Raw genomic sequence first — 19,109 nt, 5'->3', positions numbered from 1 at the left:
ATCTGGTATTGGATTCTGAAATAGGAAAAGGACATTAGGAGGAAAACTGGTGTTATTCAGTTAAGGTCTACAGTTTAGTTACTAGTATGACATCAGTCATCACTTCCTGCTTTTGACAGTTGTACTGTGGTTATGTAAGCTGTTATTGTCAAGTGAAGCAGAGTGAAGAATATATATGAACTCTGTATTGATTTTTGTTACTTTTAAGTCCAAAATTATTTTATCTTTTTTAAAGATTTTATTTATTTATTTGACAGACAGAGATCACAAGTAGGCGGAGAGGCAGGCAGAGAGAGAGGAGGAAGCAGGCTCCCTGAGGAGCAGAGAGCCTGATGCCAGGCTTGATCCCAGGACCCTGAGACCATGACCTGAGCCAAAGGCAGAGGCTTTCACCCACTGAGCCACCCAGGTGCCTCTCCAAAATTATTTTAAAATGAAAAACGAAGGGGCACCTGGCTGGCTCAGTTCAAAGAGCGTGCAACTCTTGATCTCGGGGTCCTGAGTTCGAGCCCCACAGTGGGAGTAGAGATTAACAGAAAAATATACTTTCTTTAAAAAAATTAATTAAATTAAAAATAAGAAGGAAGGGGAAGTGGGGGAGGAGTGGCAGCTACCGAGACAGGTCTGCTACGAATTTGCTAACTGAGCTTGGTAAGTCCTGGTCCCTTTCTGGGACTCAAGAACAAGAAAGAGGCTTAAATAAAATGCTCTTCGTGTGACAAAAAGAATGAAGACTCCAAAGGGGGGAAAAAAAAAATCTGCTAGGAATAGTCCAAAACATTCTTTCAATCAAGGCATTCAAAAGCTTTACTCTTCCATATCACAATTAACAAAAACCCTAAAGAACCATACAGAAAAGCAGACTGACGAGAACAAGTGATCCATGCAAAGACATGAGTGAATGAGAACATGTGAACTGAAACTACTCCCCCGCGTTTACCATTGAAGCGGTCAATGGCCTCTTGCCGCATGTTCCCGGTGATCCCACCATCAATTCGTTCATACTTATAACCTTCATGTTCCAAAAAATCCTCCAACAGGTCCAGCATCTTGGTCATCTGTTAAGGGAGCACACGAAGAGCGAGTCAGGGGACAACTGCTCTCCTCATGTTGCAGTGGGCGGTCAACCACTTTCTCCTCAAGCTCTCGGCCCAGCCCGCACAATACCTGAGAGAAGATGAGAACGCGGTGCCCACCCTCCTTGAGGTTCTTGAGCATCTTCTGTAGCAGCAATAATTTACCAGATGCTCGGATTAGGGCACTGCCATCATACATGCCATTGGGCATTTTAGGGGCTTCCTGAGGGAAGAAGCAAGACAAGAAAAAAGCATTAAACCCACGGGAGCGCTACCGGCACAGTGAGGGGCTAGAGAGGAGGCAGAGCGTACCATCGCGGCCACAGGGAAGAGGTATGGGTGGTTACAGCACTTCTTCAGATCCATCACCACGTTGAGCAAAGACACCTGGTTGCCACCACCCCGAGCATTGAGTGCTTCAAAATTTCGAGTAAGGATGTACTTATAGTATTTCCTACATGGACAAGATGGAGAGAGAAGTCAGACTCGAGAGCCTTGACAGGACTCAAACCTAACCTTTATATGACTCCTAACACAGTCCCCAGGTCTGATATCTTCCTTCCAACACATCCCACATTGGGACCTAATGGCTGGCAACCTAACAGGCACCACTACTGGCACCATCACGTTAAATAAGGCATTTAACTAAGTTAAGCACTATGGCATCAGGTAAGATCTTGCTTGCTCCCAACACCAGATGCCCGGAGGCAGAGTACAAGGAGGAATCCCAAACACTGCAGGGGTGCCTGGCTGGCTCAGTTGTTAAGCCTGTCTGCCTTCAGAGTCCTGGGATCGAGCCCCGCATTGGACTCTCGGCTCAGCAGGAAGCCTGCTTCTCTCTCTCCCATTCCCCATGCTTGTGTTCCCTCTCCTGCTGTCAAATAAATAAATAAAATCTTAAAAAAAAAAAAAACATTCTGCAGACTAGTAGGTATCTAGCTACTTTAACAAAACGGAGTCAATGCTTCTGTCCCTTCTGACTCACTTCTGCATAGGGCTCAGCTCCACACGCACAATCAATTCTGTCTTAGATGGCATATTCTTGAACACATCAGCTTTGAGCCGCCGCAACATATGAGGGCCCAGCATGTCATGCAGTTTTTTAATCTGGTCCTCCTTGGCAATGTCGGCAAACTCCTCCAAGAAGCCTTCCAAATTGCTTCAGAAAGAGAAAGTAAAGTGGTAATAGGAAATGGGCAACAAGAAGAATTAGAAGCAGAATTATCAGCTGATTACAGAGAAACGCACTTACTGGAACCTCTCGGGGGTTAGAAAGTTGAGCAGATGAAACAATTCTTCCAGATTGTTTTGTAACGGAGTCCCGGTCAGCAACAGCTTGTGTTGGAGCGAGTAACCATTTAACACCCGGAAGAACTGGAGAAGCAGATGGAGAAGGTGAATTCCAATGAAAAGCGGGCTCTGGGAGACCTCTGCAAACCTGAGCTGTTTCGCTGCCCAGTGGTTAAGCCCCCACACCGCTTTCATCTTTATCTCCCTCTTTTTTTTTTTTTAAGTTTTATTTATTTATTTATTTATTTATTTATTCATTTATTTATTTATTTGACAGACAGAGAGACCGAGACAGAGGGAACACAAGCAGTGGGAGAGGGAGAGGCAGGCTTCCCGCAGAGCAGGGAGCCTGAGGCAGTGCTGGATCCCAGGACCCTGGGATCATGACCTGAGCCAAACAAAGGCAGACGCCTAACTACTGAGCTCCCCAGGCACCCCTCCATCTCCCTTCTAAAGTCTGGCCACCAAGGGGAATCACCAATTGAGAAGGGAAAAAGGCATCTGATCCTTCTGCCTCTCCCAGGCCCTCCCCTTCCAGAGCAAGTGGTGTAGAAAGCTCAAGCCGGAGGCCTCGACTTCCCCACTCACCTTGGACTGGTTGTTCTTGAGCCGGTGTGCCTCATCCACAATCAGGCAGGCCCAGTCAATGGAGCCCAAGATGGCCATGTCGATGGTGATCAGCTCATAGGATGTCAGCAGCACGTGGAACTTCACAGACGCCTCTTTCTGCACAAGAAGATGACTTGGTCACTAATGTTTGCCCCCTCTAGTGCAGGCTAACCCAAGGGACTTATGGGGTTTCCCCTCCTCCCAGCTGTTCTCCTCCTGGCTCGCCCCAGCGATGGGAGTCCAAAGGAAGCAGACTAAGTCCGCAGCAACAACTCCCTCTAGAGTGGTCTCCCACCCACTGAGATACCTTCATGCGAGAGGCTTTCTTGCCACCACGAATGGCGTTGTCTTCAAAGGAGAACTCATTCTCTCGGATGATGGCACGGCTGTCTTTGTCACCCACGTAGGTCACCACATACATATCTGGAGCCCACATTTCAAACTCCCGCTCCCAGTTGATGATTGTAGAAAGAGGGGCACTCACTAGGAAGGGGCCCTTGGAATGACCCTTGGAGAAAGAAGTAGCAGGGTAAGGACTAAGGGCCCCAACACACTACCAGCCTGGCACCCATCTCTACCACTGCCGCTAAGGCCAGCTGAGGACTGGCATGTGTGCTGCTGTTCCTACCCTCACTTCTGTTCATGTATGAAAACACTTTGCCTGCTCCTTCCCACGACACACCCACCTTTACACAGAGTCTAAAACCCGATCCCTTCCTGCATGTCCTTCTGTGCTAATTCCACTCACAACTCTGCTTATCTCAACCAGTATTTGTTCCCCCAAGCCTGAAGCTCTATGCATCCACCACTGATTCTACCCAGGGCTCTATCCCCTCAATCTATCTCTGTGTACGTGTCTATCTTACTGTCACTCAATGTGTTCAAGTTCTCAGATCAATTTTTCTTTCCTTTTTCTCTCTCTTAAGGAGTGTGAAAAACCCACAAACATGAAATACCCACCCACAAAACAATGAACCACTCCAGCTTTCCTACCTCCTTATAGAGAGAATAAAGGAAGACTGCTGTCTGGACAGTCTTCCCAAGGCCCATCTCATCAGCCAAGATAGTATCGGTGCCTTGAGCCCAGGAGAAGCGCAACCAGTTCAAGCCCTCCATCTGATAGGGGTGCAGGGTTCCACCAGTAGCGTCCAGATACTCTGGCTGCCGCTCATACTTCACTGTCGGCTGAAGGATGAAACGAAGGAAGTCAAGAGCTGCCAAGGCGCTCTCTTCCTTTCTTAAGATGGCGGATGCTTGCTCCTCACACATCCTCATCAGATCCTCAAGAGCCATAAGGAATTGTGGGGAAACAGATCTTCAAGGGCTACTGGTAACTCTGATTTAGGATCCTCTAGGAAGCAGGGCAACTAACCCATCAGAAAGACTGAGATTTTGGGCCTACAGATCTCTGCTAAAAGACCGCGTCATAGCCTCCCTGACAAGATAATAATTCTGTCAATCAAGATGCACCAGGTCAATAATCCTATGCTCCCCCTAAAGAGTCAGCTTTTTGTTTTTTAAAGATTTCATTTATTTATTTAACAGAGAGACAGAAAGAGCCAGAAACCATAAGTGGGGGGAAATGCAGAGGGAGAAGGAGAAGCAGACTCCCCTGCTGAGCAGGGAACCTGATGCAGAACTGGATCCCAGGTCCCTGGGATCATGACCCTGAGCCAAAGGCAGACACTTAACTGACTGAGGTACCCCCACACCCCTGGAGTTATTTTTTAACCTTCAAAGTCTTTATGTTATATAGCACAAATAAACCCCAGAAGAACTGAGCCATGAATTAAGAGTCAGAAGACGGGCCACCTGGGTGGCCTTAATCATTGAGCATCTGCCTTCTGCTCGAGTCTCGGTCCTAGGGTCCTGGGATCAAGCCCTGCATCAGGCTCCATGATCAGTGAGGAACCTGCTTCTCCCTCTCCCTCTCCCCCTGCTTGTGTCCCCTCTCTCTCACTGCCTGTCAAATAAATAAATCTTAAAAAAAAAAAAATGAGTAAGACCCAGGTTCCAATACAAGTTTCATAAAAGCTTAGTTACATAATGCATCCCTAGGTAACACTTTCTCAATCATAGAAAATACCACTGCCTATGTTTTCATTTTTCTGATGATGTAGAGAAGAAGGGAAGCTTCTAGCTCTGAAGTTACCGCTGGCAGGGCATCGCCAGGAGTACCAGCCGTAGACTGGAGTACACAAGACGTATTGTCCCACCCAACAAACCATCCCCTCCCTCTTCTCAAACTCACATCCACTGTAGGAGTTTCAGGAGGCCTCTCCAACTTCCTCAGCTTCACCTTCTTGAGCTTCTTGCCTGGTCGTCCTTCCTCACCCCTCATTAACTCCCTGAAAGAAGACAGACATCACACAGATGCCCAAGGTCCTTCTCAGTAAGAATCAACTCCCCACCTCAGCAAAGCCGCCCACCTGTGGTTCCAGTAGCTCTGCTTGAACAGATCATAGTCCTGTATCTCCACATCCTCACTCTCCCAGGATGCCTGATCGTAGGGCAAGTCCCGCCACTTGATCAAGTAGTGGACATGGCCCTTCTTGTCCACACTGCAAGGTCAAGGAGAAAAAAACTCTCAGAGCCAGAAGGTGACACCTCACTCTCAAAAAGTGCCAATAACAGATGTTCCAAACTAGACTTCTAGGAAGGCTAGATGCCACATGTATTCAGAGTCTCTCTACCACAGTAGTCTTTGGACCTAAAATTACATCTCATCTATAGCCTTCTCCTGTGGCTCAAATACCAGGATTCAGTCAGTTAATAATAATACATTGACATGTCTCTTCCAAGTTTAAATCACCAGTGACATCCATTTGCTTACTCCCTTCGGCAGCAGTCTCCCAATGGCTATGCTGCCTACCTCCAGTTCACCCAAGACCACCATCAGTCTGACCCTGTTCCACTGGTACCTGTGGTTGAGAATTCGGTGGATCATCATCCACTCAGGTTTTATGCCATAGCGATAGAAACGTTCCTCCATCTCTGCAAATTTAGGGTCTTTGTTCTTACGCTTCCGGCTCTTCTCTTCATCACCACCAAAGTCCCCGGAAGGTGGTTCGTCCATATCATTCTTCCGCTGATAGTTTCGGAACATCACTTGACAATGCAGCTCCAACTGCAATCAGAAAGAGACATCAGCCACCATGGAGTGGCATCGCTCCTTCCAGCCACAAGGCTGTTTCTCATGACCCTCTTCACTGCAGTCCCCAGATTTCCAGCCTATCCCAGGTTTACCTGCAGTTCAGACACCCAGGAGCAGTGCCAGTAAGACATGCCTTGCCATTTCACAAAGAACTGCCGCTCTGGCCTCCCCTCCAGGGGCTTGGGAGAGGGAGTATTGGGATCAGCATCTGGAGGCCGAGGCACTGGTGTGGGAGATGGTGGCTGCCCCCATTTCCAGATTAGAATCTTCTGAACTTTGCCCTTAAGCGCTGGACACTGAGAGAAAAAGAGGATGCAACGTCAAATCATTACCAAGGAGAAGAAACAGCCCATAGCCTCAGCCTTATCAAAGGATTATTAAAATCTTATTTCAAGAGGTGCCTGGGTAGCTTAGTCAGCTGGGAGTCCAACTCTTGGGTGCAGCTCAGATCATAAACTTGGGGTCATGGGATCAAGCCCCCGCTGGGGCTCAGCGTGGAGTCTGCTTTAGATCCTCTCCCTCTCCGCATCCACCCACACTGCTTATGCTCTCTTCCTCTCCCTCTCTCTAAAATAAATAAATAATTCTTGAATTCTCTTTTTAAGAAGAACCATTTTATGTAAAGAATAATAGAATTCCATCTCTGCTTCTGGACTTCATCCAGAATTTGAGTGATACTATGACTCCTATGGGTTTTTTTGGGGGGGGGGGGTTGGTTTTTTGTTTTGTTTTTAAAGATTTTATTTATTCATTTGACAGATAGAGATCACAAGTAGGCAGAGAGAGGAGGAAGCAGGGTCCCCGCCCAGCAGAGAGCCCGAGATGTGAGGCTTGATCCCAGGACCCCGGGATCACGACCTGAGTCGAAGGCAGAGGCTTTAACCCACTGAGCCACCCAGGCGCCCCTTATCATTCCTGTGTTTAACAGAGCCAATAGCGAGACTTCAACAATAACCCAGAACAAGAAAAGCAGAGAAAACCCCCAGATGTAGGGCACCAGAATTCCTCTCATAAGCAACTGAAAAGCAATTAAGTAATCCTATTAACCATTCTAAAATACCAAGACCCCAAAGCTGGGTGCCAAGACAGAATGGATGGTCTAGGCTGGAGAAACACGGCTTTAAGAAGACCCCTTAAAAGAGCTGGCAAAGGGCGCATGGGTGGCTCAGTTGGGTTAAGCAACTGCCTTCAGCTCAGGTCATGATCCTGGAGTCCCGGGATTGAGTCCTACATCGGACTCTCTGCTCAGCAGGGAGTCTGCTTCTCCTGCTGACCTCTCTCCTCTCACGTTCTCTCTCTCAAATAAATAAATAAAATCTTAAAAAAAAAAAAGAAAGAAAAATAGAGAGGACAAAGCATCAACTCCTCTGTTCAAAGCTAATCCTGCATTTTCCCAGACAAAGCTATCCCAGACTACATGAGAAAGGAAAACAATCTGTCTCAGGGCTAAAAGATAGAGTTCTCCAGTGACCTCTCCTACACCTCAGCCCCCCGAAGCCTACACATAAAAAAAGTATACCCTTCTGCTAGACTACACTACCCATACCTCCCACCTTGGCTAGCATCGTCACTCACCGTACAACGGGGACAGAGCCATTCACCATTAGGAATCTCTGGAAGTGGGGGGTTCAGGCAGTGGATGTGGTAGGATGAAGGACAGGTGTCACAGCAGAGCAGCTCCCCACCATCTTTACAGACACGACAGAATTCCATATGGTGGTCATCCTCCTCTTCAGGGTCTCCTCCAACCTCTTCCAGGATCTCCTCACCCTCTGAATTGTCTTCTTTAGCCTCCCACTGGATGCCTTCCTTCTCCTGCAGTAAAGGACCACAGAGTCAGATTATTACCTCCCCCCCACCCACCCAAATTGGAACCACACCCATCATTTCTTTGAATGCTTCCCGAAGTCCACACCAATACCACCACCCAGGCCCAAAGGATCTCTGTCACCCCACCCTTCCTCTTGAGGGTTCCAGAGGGCCACAATGGCCAGGTACTCACGCAATGTGGACAGCTCCACTTGCCCTCGGGAGCCTTCTCCATATCCGGATCCAGGCAGACCATGTGGTAGGCTCGGGGACAGGTATCACACAGGATGATCTCACCGCCTTGCTGGCACACCTCGCAATAGTCCTGGTGGTCTGTCTCATAACCATCCACAGCAGTCACCTCCTCCTCGCCTGGGCAAGGAAGAGGGAAAGCCCAGTTATTAGAAAAAAACTACCTCCCCCCACCCCCTCTAAAATAAACCCAACCCCGATCTCCTTAGGGAGATTCTTCCCCAGTCATCCCCACCCCACCCCATCACACACAGACCCAAAAAAGAAACACACCTTTCTTTTTCTTTTTAGTGGTTCGGAGTTTCTTGCGGCTGCGGCTACTGCGGCTGGTAGAACCATCAGAAACGGAATAGCTATTGATGCTGGCATCATCGAAGTCAGACTCCACATCTAAGTCATCATCCTCACTCTGGCAGAATGAAATGAAAGAAGGTTAGAGGTTAAAGCCAAGGGGAAGGAGAATTTACTAGAGAAGAGATCACTCTTACTGGGGGTACTAGAATCCCAGCAAGGACGGTCAAGTAAGAAGCCTAGTCATTGTGTTCTGAAGCGAAGAGTCCCCACTCTTACTTGCCTACCGTGAAGGCCAGACCCGGACATAGATTAACACTGCACCAGATAGGGCACCCTCACCAAAACAGGATGGGCTGGGCTCTCACCGAGGATCTCTTACGCTTAGAACCAAAACCTCCCAGCTTGATTTTCAGAGGAGCTACTTTCTTGGGTTTAGGCTTCTTGGCGTCAGGTACACGAGGGCTGCCCTTGGGCTTCCTCCGAGCATTGGGACCTAAAGTCAGAGAGCACACTTAAGATCAGGTAATCCAAACACGTGACAAGATAGCCAATGGAAAAGATGAATAAAATATTCTCTTCCTGGGCACCTGGGTGGCTCCGTCGGTTAAACCTCTGCCTTCGGCTCAGGTCATGATCTCAGGGTCCTGAGATCAAGCCCCGCCTCGGGCTCTCTGCTCAGCAGGGAGCCTGCTTCCCCACTCCTCTCTCTCTACCTGCCTCTCTGCCTGCTTGTGATCTCTATCTGTCAAATAAATAAATAAAATCTTTAAAAAAAAAAAAAAATTCTCTTCCTTAGCACATTTCCCCATGTCCAACTTCCCAAAATTTTCCTCCTAAATCCAAGATTCATTTCTACCTCACACTCCTCTATCTTTAGGCTGACAGAACAGCGTCCACATGCTGCTTCAGTCTTCAGTATCCCATGCCCACACCATCCCCCCTCACAGTGGGTCTCATTTCACCTTTGCCCTCCTTGGTCTTGGCCTTGCGGATCGGCACCTCCACAGGCGGAGGAGGTGGTGCAACTTCAGTGGCCGTCACCATGCTCTCCACCACAGCCACTGCTGCCGCTGCTGCTGCCGCCACAGAAGCTCCGGAACTGCCTTTGAAGGGATTGTTGGTGCTGAACTCACGCCACTTTGCACCCAAAACCATCATCATCTTGGAGACAGCAATCTTGGGGTTTTTGGCAGCAATGAGGGGTCTGGTGGAGAAATGGACAAGAACAAAGAGGAAAATCTTTGAGAATAAATGAGACAGAGAGAAAAGCGAATAGAGATTATTCAGGCACTCTCCTCCCCAGCGCCCAAGACCCCCACTATTTACCGGACAAACTGGCTGAAGGCCTTGTAGTTGGTGAGGGTGCGATAATCCTCCTCTGAGAACACATGGTCAATGTCTTCCATGCCCCAGTCTTCCAGGAGCTGAGCGGATGATTTAGGCTCCTGCAGAGAGAGCAAGGTCAAGGACCTGATACCTAGTGTCCATACTTGCTAAAGGGAATCTGAGCTGAGATGAAGGCCTGCAAGACCAGGGGAGGAGAGCGGAGAGAAAATCATTACAACCGGAGAGAGAGAACACTCTAAGGGGCAGTGCAGTATCTGGGAGACAGAGGACAGGAAGCCAACCGCAAGCACACAGGAGAGGACAGAGGTCCAGGCACCTTTGAATCATCATCATCGTCATCCTCCTCCTCCTCTTCCTTCCGCTTGGATTTGCTCTTCTTTTCTTTCTTAGGTCCAAGCTTCTTCTTTTTCTTCTTGCCAGGGGTATAGTCGCTGCCCTCACTGTCTGAGCGCAGAGCCACCTCTTCCTCCTCCTCCACAAACTCCGGCCCCTCCCCAGAGCTGTCCCCCAGCTGCCGGCATAAGAGCATACGCTGGAGCAGGGAAGGGGGAGAGGGAGACAGACACACACATGCTACACACATGCTGACCTCAGGACAGCCCTGAGGCTCATCCCCAGGACCTGGCCCACCACTGGAGAAGAAGAAACAAATGTCCCCCCACGCCCCTCAACCATTCTCATCAGAGCTTCTCCCTTCTTCTTATTCCCCAAACATCCAGTCACCCACTCACCTCCTTTTTTTGGCGCTTGCTCTTAGGGATTTTAGGGTCCCGAGGTTTCTTAGGCTTTTTCTTCTTCTTGAGCTTTGGAGTCTCTGCTTCTGACAAATCCTCTTCTGGGTCCTCTTCGTTTTCTACATATATTTGGCAGAGAGAGGCAGGTAGAGAAAAGATCAATAGCAAAAGGTCAGAGCCTAATCCAAAGGCTTTAGACTTTATTTCCCCACCTCTTGTCCCAGATTCCACTGAAGAGAACTGCTATACTCACCACAGAAGGAAGCTGATACTCAGGACAAAAACAGACAAAGAGAGAGCTGTATATACCCGAAATAGGCCTGTCAGGCCAAACCAGGCCCACCTCGGGCAGCTGTCCAGACCCCTGCCTCCTTTCCCTCATCCCTCACTGGAGTCCTCTATATGTCACCAGTGCAGCTGAAGCAAGGTGCTTAGAATAAACCAAATAAGAGAAATAGGTCTAGCCCTCTTCTAACTTTCCACCAAATATCCTACAAACCAGGGGATGAAAATGAAAGGTCCTCCCCATAAGGCAAAAATGACAGAATACATCTTAACCACATTCCCAGAAGAGTATCACTCCAGGGGTCCCAGAAACCACACCGTTCACTACCCACTTTGGGTCATCACTGCTTAAAACCACCAGAATCCTCAAGCCAGAGGTTCAGTTGTCAGCTCAGTATCATACCCACTCCCAAACATAATTTCCTTTCCCCATCTCCAGCTCCACAGTTCCTCCCCAGCTTCTCCTGGGTCAGTAGCCTCTTCTCCCCAGGGGCCCAAATCAGCCCAGCTGTCACCATCTCCTCCACACACCCCCCCCAATCCTCCTCCCATCTGGCTCCACCTCCTCCCCTGGCTGGGAGCACACACAAAGCCTGGGGTAATACTGAGAGCTCCTGGGCAGGGATAGGTGGGAAGGGGCACAGAGGGGGAGGAGAAGACCAGGATGCAGCTTCCTTTGTAACTAACACACATTCACACCACCTCCCTCCTCCCTCCTCTCTCTCCTTCTTCCTAAGCCACCCCCGCCCAGGGAGGGGGGGAGTGGAGAAGGGAGTGGAGAGAAGGAGGGAGTGCCTCACCCACTGAGGAGAGGGAAAATGGCTCCTGACCGCAGAAGCCAGCCCAGGGCACCCAGCTGCCAACATAGGACAGGAAGTAGCAGGGGAGGGGGTGGGGTTCGGAGAGGTAGCCGAGGAAAGACTACCCTGACAAAGACTTCCCAAATTACTACCTGGCCCCAGGTCCACATGCCACTTCTCCTAACACCTATTCTGGGATAACACAGTTCTGGAGAGGCCACTCTAATGTCCTAGGCAAGGAAACCCAAGACAAACGTGAAGGGTAATACAAGAGGGACTAGGCTACTCCCCTCAATCATAATTATTTTTCCAATCATCAGAGCTAAGATTTAACAAAGGCTCAGTGGAGCTATGGTCAGAGCATACAACCTTCTCAAATTTCTGATATCCAAAAGATTTACCTTGAGGAATGGGAGCCCACAAGAAGTCTCTATAACTCAGGTTCCTCCTCACCACCTATCTCCCCAAGAGTCCAAGCCATAAATACTAAACCACCTCTCACGGATTACAAATAGCCACCTATCCAACATATATGGGAGTGATGTCTTCACCAAGAAAAAAGGAGCAGCACCTGGACAGTGCTGCACAACAATATGCTTCCTTCAATCTTACACACATGCTCTTTGGCCCTGACCCCCAGAACTGGCCCTAAAATGCTTCTGGCTCCGCCCTTCCTGAGCAAAGCAGATACTAGGGAACATGAGACATTAAGCTTGACAAAGCACCATCAGCCTCCCCCCACTCAGCCCAGGATCAGGCCAGGCATAAGAAAGCCCCTCCCATTCCCTTGGGAATGGAACACCAGCCTGGATCTCACCAGAAAGAACCATTTTCTTAAGGCTTCTCCCCAGCAATCCCCATGTCATCCCCCTCACTAATCAGTTCCATCTCTCCATTCCTCGTCTTCCTCACTTCCATAAAAACTGGATACAAGGACAAACTCATGCAGGTGAAGGGGACACCCATCCTCATAAGACCCCCAAACTTCTCAGACAGATAATGTGCTGAGACAACATGCGGCCAAGTGGCTGAGACATAAAAGATTTGGGAAAGGGGCAGGAATGGGGCGTGGCAAGTGGAAAAACTGGGTCACGCTACAGCTTGGGGCAGAGTTCACCCTGGGAGCCTGCACAGCTCCCAATCAACTTGGGGAGGGGGTTGCAGCCCCAGACCAAAAAGCCAATGGGAAGCCAAGATGAGGAACCAGCACTGGCTGGATAGCACTACTACTTCTCTGGCCCCTCACAGAAAGGATCAGATCATATTACCTATACCACCACCCAACCCCCACCTTGGGCAACAGCACCGACATTTGCCACCTTGGCCTACATGGTGATGAGACTAAGTCTAAGTTTCTTATCCCAACAGCTTAAGATTCAGTAACAAGACCCCTCTCCTAAGTGCCCTCAGTTTCAAATGAAGACTTCCAACTTAGAAGACGCCAAATGTAGAAACATCTTTCCCAGACCACTTCAACTTGCTGCTAGAGCTAAGGAGAGAGAAGGCAAAAGTGAAAGAAGTTTGATGGGAAACGAAAACAGGACGAGCAAGCTCTGGAATTAAAAGAAAAATAAATATAAGCAGAGAATTAAAAAATGGCATTAAAAAAAAAAGCTCGAAAAAAGGTCAAGGAAACAAGCAGGTGACTTAGCTACGGGCTCTTTAAAAGGAAAGACAGCCACTTAGATGCATGACATCAATCACCATTTGAGAAGAGACAAGGGCTACTCCAATCAGGCAGGGTGATTATAACCATACGGGTTTGGCCAGTCGAAGGAGCCACCCCCAAACACAGAACAACCCCCAACACACCTACACAAACACTTCATGCCACCAGCCCAAACCCTAGGCTCCTTGCATGGAGGCAGAAGCCTCTAGGAAAAAAGACGGTATTATGTCCACTTGCTATAGGAAAGTGGTGTGGGGGGGGGGGGGGAGTCCGCAGGGTGTCACCTCTGTTCTTTTGCCCCTCCCTAGTATATCTTTCAGGCTATGACATCCTACCCCTAGCCCCCATCATTTCCCCACTTCAAACATTCCAACAATCTGCCTGGCTAAAAGCGCTCTACAACCCAGCTAAGGAGCGCAATTCAAACTTCACACAGTTGAGACAGCACAGAAAACCAGTAACTGATCAGAAGCTAAAAATAATCAGATAGAGAGTAACCAGCACTCCCTCTCTCCTTTCCACAGCAGCAACCACAGGATCCTACTAACACAGATGACCCACTGGTCTCCAAAATGCAATCCTCCAAAACACATAACTCCTCCTACCCCCCACTCCAGGGGTCCCAGCCACCTGCATTCCTCCATGGACCCGCACAAGGTAAGGTCCGCCAGCCCAGAGAGCTCCCTCAACCGGGAACTGCATAGCATTCCTGAAGACAGTGCAGCAAGCTTGCATGGAGGTCCCAGAGCCCAGGAGGCACATGGCTTCCACCCCCTCCCACAGGAGCTCCGTAGAAGAGAACCACTCCCTTCGGATGCCCTCCACCTCAGACTCTGCACACACAGAGAGAGAAACTCAACCCTGCCTGACCAGAGTCGCTAGGGAGGGCCCAAATGCCTCCTTCCTGCCCTGGGCCCTTGGGGAAGATGTTACCTGGGTGGGGTGGGGGCAGGCTGTTGTTCAAAAGTGCATCCATATCTTCCTCCTCGCTGCCCGCCGAGCAGGGGGACGGGGAGCCCAGGCCCGACGCCATCCCCTTCCGCTCCCGGCCAGGGAATCGGCCCAGCTGCTCCTGCCTGCGGCCTGGGGCCCTCTACACTGGCCCGAGTCACTGTGCGGGGGAGGGGGGAAAGAAAGAGAGAACAGTCAGTGACGCGCACTGTCCCCCTCCCCCACACCCACCCGCTCTTTCCGCCCACCACCACCAGCGGCCCCCCCACCCCAGCCACCCTAGCAGGGCACCCGAACCACTCAGGCTGAACTTAGTTCCACACTCCTCGAGGGCAGCCCGGAAGCCGGCTCCCCAAACGGAGCCCCCAAGATGAGCGGGAGCGACGCCCCCGAGGGCAGGCTGGTGCAGGCGTGGGGAGGGGGAGAAACCAGACTGGACCGAGCAGGGTGTGACGCGGGGGGAAGGGGGTCCGAGTGGCCGCGGCGCGGGGGAGCCGGGGGAGGCGGCAGGCGGCGAGGAGCTCGGGGACACAAGGTCACTTGGGGGTGGGGGGGCGCCTCCCTGCGCCTGGGGAGGGGCCAGTCCCCAGACAGGGCAGCTCTCCAAAGGCTGTCCTCTGGGACAACTCAGGTTCTCCGGAGGAGCTGCGGGGCCGAGGGGGCGTGGAGGCTTGGGCGCTCCAGGGGGCTGGAGGTTGGGAGCCGGGGGGCGAGGGAGCGCCCACCGGGCAGGGGGCCGGGCCACGTGTCCCGGGGGGCAAGTGAGCAAAGGGCGAGGGGGCGGGCGCCGGGCATTGTGGGAGACCAAGCCCGAGGTGGGAGTCGCGGGGGGCAAGACTCGACCGGCTTAGGGCGGGGGTGGGGGGGCAGGGCGCCCTGCAGGCAAAGGAAAGGAAGGGTCGGCTCCTCTGGGCAGGGGGCGGTCCGCGAGTCCGGGACGTCTGAGGAAGGGGAGGGTGGAGGGATGAGCTTGGGGGCTGGTCGGGCTGAGAGGGGCGTCTCTCTGGGAACCCCGCGCTCTCCTCACCCCGGAGCCGCCGCAGGTCGCGCTGGGTCCGGCCCGGTGTCACTCCCGCTCCGGCTCCTCCTCGCCGCGGCCAAAGGGGGGAAAATGGCTCCGGCTCCGGCGTCGCCTCTTAAAGGGCCCGAAACACCGGCCGGGAAATCCCACCGCACAGGCCCCGCCCCCCCACGGACAGCCCATAATAACCTCAACCAACTCCAACCCCCCCTCCACTACCGCCACCCTCCTCCTTAGGTCTCCCGGGCAACCCCCGCCCCCTCGTCGCTCAGGCAACCATTGGCCACGCCCCCTTCGAGCGCGCGCGCGCGCGTGTCACCCGGGCAACCACCCACCTCCTGGCCATCCCATAATACACACGGACACCCTACCACCCCCCCCCACACACACACTCCATACACCTATATGCCAAGGCTGTTGACATCTCATAATATTGCAGACCTTTTGCAACTAACCCTTTCCCCACCTCAGACATCCCATAATAGTCATCCTTTGCCAACTTCTTCACTTTGGCCCTAATGCTAACATCCCATAATAATTCGTCACCTCTCCTTCCCCATGGCCATCCCATAATAAGCACCCCTCCCAGCACTTCAGCCTCACAGCCCATAATACTCATCCCCATCCCCCTCAGACATCCCATAATAACCACTCTTCATCCACCCCCAGTTAGATATCCCATAATAGTCAGAAACTCCCCCCTCCCCCCCACATTACAACAACGGACACTTCGGCCTCCTCCCACACACATCCCGTAATAATCAGTTTCCCACTTTCTATACTCACATCCCATAATAAGCAACCCCCTAGCCTGAGCTGCCCTCAGCGCCAGCAGGCTAGGGTCTAGATCCTCAGAACACCACCCTCAGCCTTCATACATCCATTCTAACTCCACAGCCCATAATAACCTTCTCCTCTGTCAGAGAGATATCCCATAATGATCGGCAGTCCTACTGTCACCCTACAGATGGACATCTAATCTCCTTTCCTCTAACCCTGGAAAGATATCCCATAGTTCTACTCCTCCACCCCACCCCCTGATATCCCATAATAATGTCAAGCAGCCCGTGGTCCACCAGACATACTATAATACTCCCAGCACAACCTAGAGTCACATCCCATAATGCTTCACCTCCAGCCACCACCCCTATGCCTTTCCAGCCAGGCATCCCATAATATTCATATTCAAACCTCCCCCACCTCCACAGGCTGTCAGTCTATTCTAACACCCAGAGCCACAAGGGTGAAGCAGGCTACCCACACTGCCCTGTGCCCGCCCCAACTTGTACACACCTTTATCCCTTCCTGGGCCAAAGCAGTATCCTAGCATAAAGCCTCTTGATGTCTAGGACAAACCCTACCTTCCCTCATCCCATCATTTCCAGACACTCAGAAACTGAGAGTCAACCTAGGGCGCCATCCAATCCCACCAAATTCAGTTATTCTCCAGATGCTTACCTTCAGCTCTTAAGTTTTGGGTAGAGCCAACCAAATACCATGCTGATCAGATGAGCCATTTACATAAAGTTTAATTCAGCCATAGCATCCCATAATAATTATAAGCTCTTATCTTTACAAAGGAGTCTTTATTTCTCAGCATTTCAGCAGTCCTTCTCCCATGTCACCCTGCCTCTCCAGGTCATTTGGTCCAGCATGCCTGGGCCAGTCCCATGGATGGACATCCCACCATAATATGAAGTGAGAATTCTGCTATATATATCAAGAACCAAGACTCCTCTCCTCCTCACTGCTACTCCTGTTCACTCAACAGATCTTGCCAGAGCACCTAGTAAGGCAGCAAGCTGGAGGCCACAGGGAGTGCAAGGACCACAGGTGCCTCCCTTTAAAAAGCATAAACAACTATGGGACAAGATAGAATGTCTGGTGTCAAGGGAACACAGCTGAGTGCTATTTCCCAATTTCCTGTTAAAGAAAATAAAAGAGATCCTAACTGGTCTTAGGAGAGATCAGATCCCAGTAGAGGTTCTTGATAGTCCTTGAGAAGCTAGAAGGTATTCCAAAAGGGTTTACAGTATAGATGGGTGGTCAAAATATCTCCTATCTGTTCCCTGCCACACAAAGGGATTTTGATTGGAAAACAATGTCCATCTATCCAGTGTTTCTAAAACTGAAATCCTGTAATATCGTTATGGGCCTCCTTTTTGAGAGACTCTTAACATACCAGAGTTGTTATCCTCATTCTTGAACACCAAATTCCGCTTACCTTCAATGTCCTGTATTTTTTTTTAAAGCTTTTATTTATTTATTTGTCAGAGAGAGAGAGAGCGAGAGCAAGCACAGGCAGACAGAGTGGAAGGCAGAGTCAGAGGGAGAAGCAGGCTCCCCGCGGAGCAAGGAGCCCGATGCGGGACTCGATCCCAGGACGCTGGGATCATGACCTGAGCCGAAGGCAGCTGCTTAACCAACTGAGCCACCCAGGCGCCCCTATGTCCTGTATTTTTTAACCACTTTCTTGTTTATATCTTGAAGTCTCATACTTCCAACTGTCCCCATTCTCATCTTGTTGGGGTCCATTCTCCATCCAAAAAAACCCTTTGATGTATAATATTCACCATCTTTCCTCCTCCCATGTACAAGTCAACATTCCAGGATGCCTCTTTCATTCAGTTATGCTACAAGGCAGCCTTCCAACGTATACCCTCCCCTTCCCAGACTGGGCCTATCTTGCAGTTACCTTGGGGACCCAGTCTTAGAAAGTCCAAGAGCCAGTCTTAAGAACTGTTAGTCCTCAGAGAGCCTGATCCCATAAACCTGTCATTTTTCCCTTTTCCTGGTCCCTAGAGAATCAGGACCCAAGTGAAAACCAATGTCATAGCACCATTGCCTTGCTGCCCCCAACCCCCAAGGCAGAGGTAATGTCTTTCTTTGCTCTCATGTGCCTTTTCCATACAAATCCAAGAACTATGGCAGTGGGACAGGTTGGAGAGAACCTGGAACATCTTCTAGGATGAACCTCACACTGTCTCTGCATTGCTCTTCTAAACCTCACTTTCCTAGTGAAAGGGCCTAGCCAGAGGACTCTGCCCTCCCCTGGGAACCCAGGGCTGGAGTTGTGGCAAGGAGAAATAAATTCAGGAGAGGTGAGAGCTTGCTTCAAGAAGTTACCGTCCCGGGTGCCTGGGTGGCTCAGTGGGTTAAGCCGCTGCCTTCGGCTCAGGTCATGATCTCAGGGTCCTGGGATCGAGTCCCGCATCGGGTTCTCTGCTCAGCAGGGAGCCTGCTTCCCTCTCTCTCTCTCTCTCTCTGCCTCTCTGTCTACTTGTGATCTCTCTCTGTGAAATAAATAAATAAAATCTTTAAAAAAAAAAAGAAGTTACCGTCCCTTTGCTTCTCAGCAGAGCACCTGTGGTGTTAATACACCTTTTCACCAACTCCTACCTGACTTAACTCCCTGGAGCACCCTTTTGCCACATCCCTGAGGTGTGCAGGCCATTTCCCCCATTCTACAAGGTTGCCATGGTCTTCCTCATTCAATTCTCATGACATCAAAATTGGGCTCAGTGGGTTAAAGCCTCTGCCTTCGGCTCGGGTCGTGATCCCAGGGTCCTGGGATCGAGCCCCACATCGGGCTCTCTGCTCAACGGGGAGCCTGCTTCCTCCTCTCTCTGACTGCCTCTCTGCCTACTTGTGATCTCTGTCTGTCAAATAAATAAATAAAATCTTAAAAAAAAAAAATTGGGCCGCATTCATTCGAGCAAACTCTCCCCCATGACCATTCTGAGTACTTAGGATGGACCTTGTTAGCCTCACTTAGGGGAGAGGAGGCAGCTCTGTTAAGATATCATAACGTGGGTATA

At 50.5% G+C, this 19,109-nt stretch overlaps 1 protein-coding gene across 9 annotated transcripts in view; it reads right to left on the bottom strand.

Moving 5' to 3' along the window:
• The window catches only part of CHD4 (chromodomain helicase DNA binding protein 4), a 30,879-nt gene extending 15,392 nt beyond the window's left edge, over nt 1–15,487 (bottom strand). For 2 of the 9 annotated variants that reach the window (XM_032348988.1, XM_032348989.1), the window contains exons 1-22: nt 15,298–15,485; nt 14,253–14,430; nt 10,563–10,684; nt 10,148–10,363; nt 9,811–9,929; nt 9,447–9,688; nt 8,850–8,977; nt 8,464–8,599; nt 8,132–8,310; nt 7,705–7,944; nt 6,222–6,425; nt 5,897–6,102; nt 5,405–5,536; nt 5,227–5,323; nt 3,969–4,160; nt 3,283–3,483; nt 2,955–3,092; nt 2,329–2,450; nt 2,062–2,235; nt 1,389–1,530; nt 1,168–1,299; nt 941–1,058 (exon numbers count right to left, since the gene is read on the bottom strand). In XM_032348988.1, coding sequence (XP_032204879.1) covers nt 941–1,058; nt 1,168–1,299; nt 1,389–1,530; nt 2,062–2,235; nt 2,329–2,450; nt 2,955–3,092; nt 3,283–3,483; nt 3,969–4,160; nt 5,227–5,323; nt 5,405–5,536; nt 5,897–6,102; nt 6,222–6,425; nt 7,705–7,944; nt 8,132–8,310; nt 8,464–8,599; nt 8,850–8,977; nt 9,447–9,688; nt 9,811–9,929; nt 10,148–10,363; nt 10,563–10,684; nt 14,253–14,352 — 3,340 coding nt within the window. In that variant the 5' untranslated portion in view covers nt 14,353–14,430; nt 15,298–15,485. Of the gene's footprint in view, nt 1–940; nt 1,059–1,167; nt 1,300–1,388; nt 1,531–2,061; nt 2,236–2,328; nt 2,451–2,954; nt 3,093–3,282; nt 3,484–3,968; nt 4,161–5,226; nt 5,324–5,404; nt 5,537–5,896; nt 6,103–6,221; nt 6,426–7,704; nt 7,945–8,131; nt 8,311–8,463; nt 8,600–8,849; nt 8,978–9,446; nt 9,689–9,810; nt 9,930–10,147; nt 10,364–10,562; nt 10,685–14,252; nt 14,431–15,297 lie in introns of all 9 variants that reach the window. The other 7 variants (XR_004287048.1, XM_032348991.1, XM_032348994.1 and 4 more) reach the window with 7 other exon arrangements.
• Between the last annotated feature and the right edge of the window lie 3,622 nt (nt 15,488–19,109).

This window comes from Mustela erminea, chromosome 6, assembly GCF_009829155.1.
Source record: "Mustela erminea isolate mMusErm1 chromosome 6, mMusErm1.Pri, whole genome shotgun sequence".
NCBI lineage: Eukaryota > Metazoa > Chordata > Mammalia > Carnivora > Mustelidae > Mustela > Mustela erminea.
The sequence above is the reverse complement of the archived record's forward strand: the minus strand, read 5'-3'. Positions and strand labels throughout refer to the sequence as shown.